Source organism: Dendrobium catenatum, unplaced genomic scaffold (assembly GCF_001605985.2).
Source record: "Dendrobium catenatum unplaced genomic scaffold, ASM160598v2 fragScaff_scaffold_419, whole genome shotgun sequence".
NCBI lineage: Eukaryota > Viridiplantae > Streptophyta > Magnoliopsida > Asparagales > Orchidaceae > Dendrobium > Dendrobium catenatum.
Window position 1 is genome coordinate 225,872 of NW_021318881.1, and position 10,753 is coordinate 236,624.

Genomic DNA, 10,753 nt, shown 5'->3' on the forward strand with positions numbered 1-10,753 from the left:
ATAATGGCAATGGCTTTTTCATTAAGTATATACTCCCTTAAGGTCCTGGCCTAGTAAATAGATGAGAACTCACTTATATTACTTGAAATACTAAGGAACCTTCTTGGGATTTCAAAGTTATTATAATGAAAAAAATTGACAACAAATACATGATAAATGTCTTTATTATAACAGACATGTCAGTTGATATCTTCATTTATTTCAGCTCATTCTTAGTATAAGTTGATGTGAATCCGACAAGTGACTCACTCCTCCATAAGATTTTAGCACCTCTGTTTGACAAACTTGTAAACAGAGTCACTTTATCATATGTGAATTTAAGCAAATGACCCTTGATGATAAAGGATGCCGATAAATATCCGAAAATTTGAGAAGCTCGTATATCAGTGGAACGTTTAGCAAGAATGAAGAAAACTTTAGAAATCGATATATTTGTAATTTTTTCAAGGTGTCATTGACATCTTTTTTTATTATCTCCATGAAAGAGTCACAAATATTTCTGAATGTTGATACAAAGCAACGATATGTAATAGGCCGAACATACAAAGACATCTACAAAAACCAAAGAAAAATATGCAGTGAATAAGATGTCAATATGCAGTTAATATGCAATGAAAACTCAATGAAGACATAGTGAATACATAATGAATAAGTAGTGAACACATAGTGAATAGGCAATGAATACGTAGTAAATACGCAGTTAGAAAAGTATATACAAAATTAAAAGAAAACAACTCATATAAATTTGAAACCTATGTAAAATAATTTCGAAAATGGAGACAGTCGATATTAGTGAATACACAATAAATACACATTTACGTAGTAAATACATAGTAAACCCTAAAAATCCTAAATGTTAAACCCTAAAACTCATTTTGACAAATAAGACAAAAGAAGTATCTCTTTGAATATGAATTGAACGAGAATTGCCTAAACTTGTTAGTGGATAATGAACTTTGCAGCTCAATGCAGGTGAACAATGAACCTCCTGGAATGCGAAAACTGAAAGTGAAGAGTGAATGCCGAAGATGAAAGTAAATGCGATGATGCGAAAATGAACAGGCTCCTGGACTTTTGATATCCCGCAAATTAAAAATTTTTTAAGGTCGGGTTGGTCAGGCTAACAACACAGAAATAAAACAAAAAACATATTGGGCCAGGTCGGTTGAGTTGACAAGACAAAAATAAAATACAAAATTTATATTTAATATCCATGTGTCCAATACACGTGTCATGATTTAATTGGAGTCCGAACGCAGAGCTACGTACCCACAGAACAATTTCTCCTCCGGTGTATGTAGTTGTACAAAAACATTACTTGGTATTTAAAAGTGTACAAATAAATACTAGAAGAAACATTTTTTTTTAAAATATATGCTTCGGAGATGATGCTAGAAATGCATTGATCTGATGTGATAAAAAATAGCATTTCTCATATAAACATTTTTTTGGTGGTTTAGCATTACTCCTATTTTTCACGAGGCAGCTAAGAGTTATACTTTGTTATGGAATGGAAAATAATTATATATGCTCGTGTTTCACAAATAGCCTCTACAAGAGCAGCGTCCTTGTTGAAAATGGTGAAACCGCTTGTTGTCCCTTAAAATAATATCTCTTGCTGTCATGTACGAGATGAACTTAGCAACCTCGTGACAATCTCCACATACTCTCAAATTTTTAGCTACACGAATAGGCTTCCCTTCTATTGTGTTCAATATTCCAAAAGCTATAGCTAGCTTCTCGCTGTGCCCACAAAGAGCTTCTTCCTTAATACGATCCTCTGCATCGATCAATGCATATCTCCATTTCGGAGCATATCCCTCTTCCTTCATTCTTCTCCTCACATCATCAAGAAAAATTTCGATCTTCTTCGATTGCGAGTTAGATTTATCTCCTGCAACAAAGATGTGAACTTTACTCCTCACTTCTATCCAAGTGCAGCCCCTTAATGCTTTTCTTTTAATACTGTCCCTTAGCTTCTTCACGGCTTCCCATTTCTCAGCCTCTGCATATATATTTGCAAGCAGAATGTAATATCCTGTATTCTCTGGTTCTAATTCAAAAACTCGTTCGGCAACTTTCTCTGCAAGTTTCACATCTCTGTGAATTCTGCAACCACAAAGCAAAGCACCCCAAACTGTCGCATCCGGCACCATTGGCATTGACTCGATGAAGTTGTATGCTTTAGCTAATCTCCCAGCTCTGCTAAGCAGATCAACCATACAGGCATAGTGCTCAATTGTAGGTTCAATCTTGTATTCATTTCTCATCGCATTGAAGAATCTCCATCCTTCATCTATTAATCCAGAATGGCTACAGGCATATAAGATGGCGACGAACGAAACACCATCAGGCTTTATTCCATTACGCCTCATCTGCTTGAATATTGCAAGAGCTTCTCTGCCATGGCCATGCATGCCATAACCTGAAATTACCACAGTCCATGAAACGATGTCTTTAAAATCCATTAGATCAAACAGCTGACGAGCCAATACTAATGCACCACATTTTGAATACATGTCGACAAGAGCATTCATGACAAAGCTGCATTCTTGAATCCCAACCCTGATTATGTAGGCATGCATTTCTCTTCCTTTTTCAAGTAAAGAAAGGCTAGCGGAAGCACGAAGTATACAGGCCATTGTTGTGGAATTAGGTAGCATGTGTAACTGCATTTTCACAAACAAATGAAGTGCTTCATTCGGAAGAGAGTTCTTAGCATAACCACCTATCAACGTGTTCCATGAGATCATATCCTTATCTGCAGTATGATCAAAGACATCTCTAGCATTTTCCATATTACCACATTTGGCATACATGTCCATAAGTGCATTGGCAACAAAGATATGAGAATCCAATCCATTCCTGACGGCATAGTCATGTATATGCTTACCATGGTTTAATGATCCACTGCAGGCACAGGCATGAAGAGCGCAGGTTATAAAATGTAGATCAGGTTCCATATTTTCTGCTTCCATTTCTTCAAACAAGGAAATTGCTTCTTCGTACTGTGCATTGATAGCATATCCAGAGATCATCGATGTCCAAGACACGATGGTTCTTCCACTCATCTTCTCAAATATTTGAACAGCATTCCCAACAGCCAAGCATTTAGAGTACATATCAAGCAAAGAGTTATTAAGATTTACCTCCTTAACAAAACCTGCTTTTATTGAATATCCATGGAGCGCTCGGCCTTGAGCAAGGTCTCCTATTTCTGCAAAAGCTGGTAGAACACTAACTAAAGTTGCAAGATCTATATCCATTCCAGAGAATAACATTTCACTGAACAGCTCAAGTCCTTTGTTAAAAATTCCTCTAGAAACACAACCATGGATTATTGAATTCCAGGATATAATATCCTTAACAGGCATTTTATCGAACACATTTATTGCAGTGTTGATACAGTAGCATTTAGAATACATTGCGATGAGAGCATTTCCAACAGCACTACCATTATCAAAAAGACCTAGTTTTTGAAGATAACCGTGAACTGCCATCCCATGGCTAAGATGGCCCAAAGCAGTGAAGCACTTCAGGACACAGGAGAAGGTGCGAGAATTGGGATTGGTTCCATGCTCCCACATACTTTGGAAAAGAATGATGGTCTCTATGTACTCTTCGATCTTGGCGTACGCACTCATCAACAAATTCCATAGAAAAGGATTCTCTTTGAACGTCAATCTATCGAACAGCATTCTTCCATTTCTCAAATCCCCGCAGTTGACGTACATTGAGACCAGTTTAGAGCCCAAATTGGAATCCATTTCAAGTCTAGAGGAGGAAATGAGGGAATGAAGGTTACTTCCATGGTGAAGCAATCTGAGATCAGAACAGAGTTGGAGAACATAGCAGTAAGTTTCGGAGTCCAGCCTTGTAAAATCCTCGTAATTGAGGCTAGAAATTGACTTCATGGCTTCTTCAAGATTACCCATTAGACATAGCTCCTGGATTTCGGAATCAATGCTTCTTGTGCGCTCTTCGCAAAGTAAGGTAGCATAGGGGATTCCGGCGCTTCTCCAATAGCCGGAGCTCAAAGAAGTAAAAGGTTGGTTCCTTTGAGGAGAGTGGAAGATGTAGAAGCCTGGATACTTCTTCTTCTTATTGCATCGGCGGTATTTGTGTTTAGAAAGCACAGATAGAAGCGGCTTAACCGCCGCCGCCGCCATGGCCGAAGTAACTCCGTCGGATATGATGACCGTCAAGAGCTCACGAGGTACGCAATTATGAAGACCGCACGCACGTAGTAATCACGTGCATTTTATATTTTATTATACTTTTAAACTGGAGAGCCAACGCTCAAAATAAATATAATTTAAAATCAATTTTGCCAATTATATCATGGATCAAGTAAATTAAATCTATAGATTTTATTGATTTGAGTTTAATCAAACCATCCATCTTGTAATTTAATTTGTCATGAACTTTATTGTAAGAGAAAAAGATCTCAAATTGAACTCATCCAAGCTACTTACCGGATTAAGGTGAATTCATTATATGAAGTGGTCAAAGTATGCACTGATAAATTATATAGATGAGTCAAATCAAGTATGAGTTTGGACTAACATGAACTTTGCTGGCTAAATTAAAGCACGAGCTTGAATTGAGCTTATACAATGAGTTTAAGCTCGACTCGTTAGAAGAATGGTTAGCTTCAACCTGACTTGTCAACCTGAAGAAATTTTTTTGGAGAAGTTGGGGACCTTGTGATGGGAACTCATTGGGAATGTAGTAATGGGACTAGCAAAATGGTTAGGTGAAGATCCAATAGGAGCTCATTGGAGAAGATAGTGAGGGGACTGGTGGTGTTGTACAAGACATGACGGGAGCTTGCTTGAGGAGGAGACAAGATTAGTAGTGTTGTTACACAAAGGGAGCTTGTCGAAGAAGGTAGCATCGGGATTGTCTCTATGCAAATGTAAGATATACTAGGCTATTTTTCTTAAGAAATTGTTATTTACAACATAATCTATAATGCCAAATAGTCTAACCACAAATGTATGAATACTTAATATCGAATACAAAGTATTCTTAATTATATATTATTAAGTGGCTAGGCTATTATTTGTAATATATGACCTATGAATGATCACTAAACTAGTATAAAAATTCCTTAGTTATCTTTTATGAAGTGAGATTATTTATTATTTTTAATATATTACTCAGTAGGGCATGCATCTGTGTTTATTTGTTAAAAATAGGTTTAAAATATTTTTAACACAAGTACATCCTTATGGACAAAACAATATGTTAAATCTTGAATGTATGCTTTAGGTCCAAAAGGAGATTATTGTCTTTTTAATTTTAGAATTTTATCTAAAGTGCTTAAGTAATGCAAGGTTGTAATGAAATTGGTTTATGTTGGTTGATTTTTGCTTGTTCATAATTTCGGTAGAAATTTTTTTCCTTAATGATCCTACCATCCCAACATAAATTAAAGTCATTGTATAGGACAATGTGAATAAATGAAGGGAAAAAGTATATCACTCCAATCAGTGGCGGAGGCATAAACTTTTCATAGAGGGGAGAACATTATAATCAATCTAATTAGTGATTCATAATGGGAACCTCATCTTGTTTCGCCAGCACACTATAAAGATATTTCTTGATTTAATTCTTGTCCAATAAATACTTCACCATTATGTAACACACTTATAGTTGTCTCTCATTATTTTTATCTAAGTTGATAATGATATTTACATGAAATACCCACAATATTCATAATATTTGAAATTATAGTAAATAATAGTGCAATTTGAACAAGATTTTTTGTAAATGTTACAAAGGTTAATTGAAGTTTTTGTGAGAAGCAATGAATATAATATGCTAATTTATTCTCAGTTAGAAAAAGTTATTTCGACCCATTAAATTCTCCTCTCGTGTTGCTTTCTCCATCATAACCATGAATACAAATTTTTGAAAAAGACACACTATAATTTGAGAGGAATTCTTCAATTAATGATTTGAGATATCTAGCTGATGTTTCAGGAACATTTATAATACCCAAGAAGCATTCAACAATTTGGCCTTTCTCATTCATATATCATAACACAATAGCCATTTAATCTTTCCAAGATATGTCGTGAGATTCATTAACGAGAATAAAGAATAAACTATCAGCAAATTCCTTTACTATGCAATTTATTACTACTATAGAGATAACTTTAGTAATATCTTTCCGAATATTAAGGGCACTTAACTTCAAATTCTTAGGAGCCCTATTTAGTACCACATTATTTATATCTTCATTATGATTTGCCAAAAAGCTCAATAACTTATGAAAATTTACTTAATTTCTTGATTTGAAACTCTTACCATGCCCTCAGAAGGCTAATCCTTCTGTTATAAAGAACTTCGCTCAATCAACACAAGAATTTACACGAACATCATATGCATTTGCAGCTCGATCATATTGCATCGATGTCTAGAAGGTATGTCTTGCATTATTGTATGCACTATTAGGTCCTCCAACATGAAGATCAAATCCATAAAGTTTTTTTCAATTTGAGAATATCTTTCTTTTAAATACCACATTATCTTCCTTTCCTTTTCCTTTTGCACCAAAAAGGTAACAATACAATCAATATGCTTTATCCTTCAAAATACTATATTGCAACCCATTGGTGCTTCTATCAAACCACCTCAGATTGAAAATCCTATCTTTGACCCCAAACATACTTTTAAGGAAGTCATGATTGCGAGGTTGACTTGACCCTTTTTGTAAATATGCCCTTCGAATATAATCTCATAAATTAGGAGAAAATTAAGAAATAGGTATAAGTAATATAGGATCTGATTGAAGATTTTTTATATCTGTTTGCATAATTTTTTATGATTCAATATCCGTTCGACTTCTTTTTTAGATTATGCACATCATCATTTTTTTTAGATTCCTCTATATGTATCAAGAATGCTACACAAGATTTAAGCGACTTCATAAACTATCCCTCCATAACCCTTGTGCAATACAAAAATACCTAAAACATATAGCCAAAAGGAAGAAGGAAAACAAACATAGGGATTGCTAGCTTAACATTCTACTATTATTTTATTTATTAATTAATTTCCATCTCAAGATTTTATGAATCTTTTTTGTATAATAAGTGCTGTTGAGAAAAAAATTGCGTAACATATATAAGACATAAGAAATACATAGGAATAGCAAATTGGAAAGAAAACACCTCTCATAAATCAAAGACGTTACCCGCAACAATTTTTGCAGCCCAAATCTCAGATCAAAGAACCATATATACACAAAAACTTTACAAAATCATAATAAAATCAATAAAAATGGAATCAAACTTGCAACCACTAATTCTCTAGCTCATTAAATTTAAACCTAAAGAATGACTAACGAAGAAAAAAACATTTGAGAAGTTCTCACCTTTAGGATTCATGAATTAGGTATATTTGACATATGAAGAACGGTGAGGGTAGAGCGATTTTGCTTAGGGGAGGGGGCACAAGCTGGACAGCTGGAGGAAGAAATTTACCAAAAATGTTGGAGGCAGAATATGACTAAGAATGGCAAGGGAAGAGTGATTTTTCTCATGGGCGGGGTCACGGGCTGGACTACTTGAGGAAGAAAATTATCAAAAATGTCAGAGGTAGAATATGATTGAGAATGTTGGGGGAAGAAAATGTTACAAATCCAGATAGTGTTTAGCTTGTCTAAGCATTTTTGGATCCGTAAATGCAAAAGTTTTAGGGTAGAATACCTGGGGTGAGTGGGGCAGGTAGAAAGTGAGACTTAAGCCATTTTTTTTTAGGTGTGTGTGTTGTGTGCTGTTGTGGGGGGGGGGAGCTGGATGTGCCCCAGCAGGCTCCTCATAAATCCACCTTTGACTCCAATGTGGTACCTTGTAAATAAATCAAAATATGAAAGTATAAATAATAAAAATATAAAGGAAAATTGCAATTAGGTTCTATAACACTCTCTAAAAAATGTGAAGATATTTAGACTATATCAAAATACATCTATCTTAAGTTTAGATAATAATTTGATTTATCCCAAGTGTTTTCATGCTTAATATCAAGACTTCAAGGTGCATCATTGAGTTTATCGAAGTACTATAACCCTAAGGCCTTTTAAGGTTTTCTTAAGCTATAATTATATTTTGAATATAAAATAAAATTAAACTCTATAAAATAGAGATTATTATAGGAAAGTATATATGGCATTCATTCAAACAAGGCGTAGATTGGGCTAAGCAAATTTTTATGTTCATTGGCCATGCCTACCAATAAACTATTACATAGCATTTATAAGAAAAGTAAATTGTATTAAAATAATATATATATATCTAATATATATATATATATATATATTGCTCTATTGTCCATGGCTCCCTACAAATGAGATATATCTATCTTAGATCATTCAAAATCAAAAAAATAAACTAAAATAACACATTGTAACACACAAAAAGGTCCTTAGATACCCCATAATTCTAAAATTCATAAGGGTGTGGCTATAAGTATCTAGTTTGTGCTAAATAGTATGTATCCTTTTATTAAAATTTTTAAAGAGTTTGATTAAATTTTGTGGAATCTTCTTTATTAAGTAGTATGTTGAATTTTATTATACATTTTACAAGATATTGATTAAATTTGATTGGAAGTTTAAGTTCAAGTGATATTTTTATTAAAGATATTAAAATCATATGTGAATACCATGTGGCCTAATGTGTAAGACTTAATAGAGTTCTCTAACTCTTGCAAGAACTCGCTTCATAATTTATGTAAAATAAACGAAAAAAAAAAAACTTGAATCTACATAAGTTTTAAATCCTCAAGATCTTTAAAACAAGATGATTTTCACAATCTTTAATCGGAAGAAAAACATACCTTGATTCATTTTAATTCGTCGAATTTCGAACTACGGTTCTCTCCCTTCTCCCTCACTTCTTCTATCATGAGTTAATCATATATGGAGCAAGATAACTCCTCCTATATGAGAGAGAGAGAGGACCAATATATATTTCCTACGATTTATCAATAAAACCCCTCATGAAAGTATTTTACAAAACTCATAAATAACTTATAGGAGGTATTTTACAAAAACGCTCATATGAGTTATTTTACAATAACTCATAGAATTTATTTATAATAACTCAAAGGATTATTTTATTAATAACCGCTCATAGGAGTTATTTGATCAAACGGTCATAAACGAAATGATCAAATTTTCTTTTCTTGACCAATAGGATTTAAACATAAATAAATTAAATTTAATAATTCAAATATATGGGCCACATAATGGTTTATATAATTAAATATATATTCTTAAATAATTATTCGGACGTCTCGCATAATTAAATATATTTAATTATTCTAACATTCTCCCACTTGCCCATATGATATTATTCAATTAATAATTAATTAACATAAGCGTAATATATAAATCATTTTTCTTAAATTGGTCAAATCATAAATTCATTGTTAAGTACAAAATTAATACGAATCATGGCGGTCATACACCCATTAGTTCGATGCATTTCCTTCCATGATAGTCACGATTACTAATCTATACTTAATATGAAGCATAATAAGATACACACATAATGGTCCATCATAATGTCTTATAAAGACAAATCCCGTCAATTTCACATAAACATTTATGTGTACACATTCAAATAAACGGATAACACTAATTATCAGAAACAAACTAAAAGAGCTCAAAGTATCAAAATATATAAGAAGCAAATAATATAATTTTAATAAGGATTTTCAGTACATTGCCATCCTAACACATGTCATTGAAATTTTGTGCAAACCCTTTAGTTAATGGATCCGCCATCATCATAAAATTGGTGTTAATGTAGCTCAAAGTGATACTCTTTGTTTTCTGAACTTCTTCTTTAACGGCCACCAATTTTGTATTTTACTATTCCATATGTTAAGCCACCCTTTGGAAATTACCTTGTTCATTTTTAGAAAGAAGACTGCGCCGGAATTATCACAATAAATTTTCACGGCTTGGCAAATACTATCAACAAACTCCAAGTCCTGAAATAAATTCCGCAGCCATATCCTTGAATTTGTTGGCCTCAAAACAGCCACAAATCAGCTTTCCATTATGATGCAGTAATGACGGAACTGCCTTCGCACTTTTCCAAGATATGCTCCTCCACTTAAGAGAAAACACATATCCATTTAAATGTGGATTTTCTAGATCCAAACATCCAGTAAAATCTGGAATCTGAATATCCAATCACCTCAAGGTTGATCAGAATCTTCTAAAAAGTGAGCATGTATTCATTTGTTACTTGCAGATTATCTAAAACTTCATTTGCAGCTTTCCCAATGATCAAAGACCCGGATTACTTTGATTATCTAACCAACATCCCAACAGCAAACTATATCTGGTCTAGATACAAGTGCTAGCAACATTAAAACTTCCAACAATAGATGCATAAGGCAATTTGTTCCATTTTTTTAGATCCATTCATCTTTGGGCATTGCATTTAAGCTCAATTGTCCTCCTTTCGAATTGAATAATGCTGCTGAACAAATTTTCCATCTAAACCTCTCCCCAAAGAAACCTTTATAATTAATATGCTTCTTGAAAAAACCAAATCCTAAAAATATTTTTTTTCCCTTGTTTGAAAAATCTATCACGGGAATATTTTCAATTCCCTATCACATTAGGATGCCTCACCCAATCGTTCATATTCAAAGTGTATTGAAGAAAATTTCTTAGTTTCATATAATAAATCAAGATCATTTAGTAGCTAAGCAAAATATCATCAAC

The 10,753-nt window shown here is 33.4% G+C and overlaps 1 protein-coding gene across 1 annotated transcript; it reads right to left on the reverse strand.

The window, feature by feature from the left end:
* Positions 1 to 1,296: 1,296 nt before the first annotated feature.
* On the reverse strand, positions 1,297 to 4,233 carry LOC110105862 (pentatricopeptide repeat-containing protein DOT4, chloroplastic). The gene has a single exon (XM_020835527.2). The coding sequence runs from the start codon at positions 4,167 to 4,169 to the stop codon at positions 1,539 to 1,541; it is 2,631 nt and encodes an 876-aa protein (XP_020691186.1). The 5' UTR covers positions 4,170 to 4,233; the 3' UTR covers positions 1,297 to 1,538.
* Between the last annotated feature and the right edge of the window lie 6,520 nt (positions 4,234 to 10,753).

Excerpts from the sequence above, each read along its gene's own strand:
- LOC110105862 (XM_020835527.2), bottom strand. The coding sequence starts at position 4,169 with ATGGCGGCGGCGGCGGTTAAGCCGCTTCTATCTGTGCTTTCTAAACAC.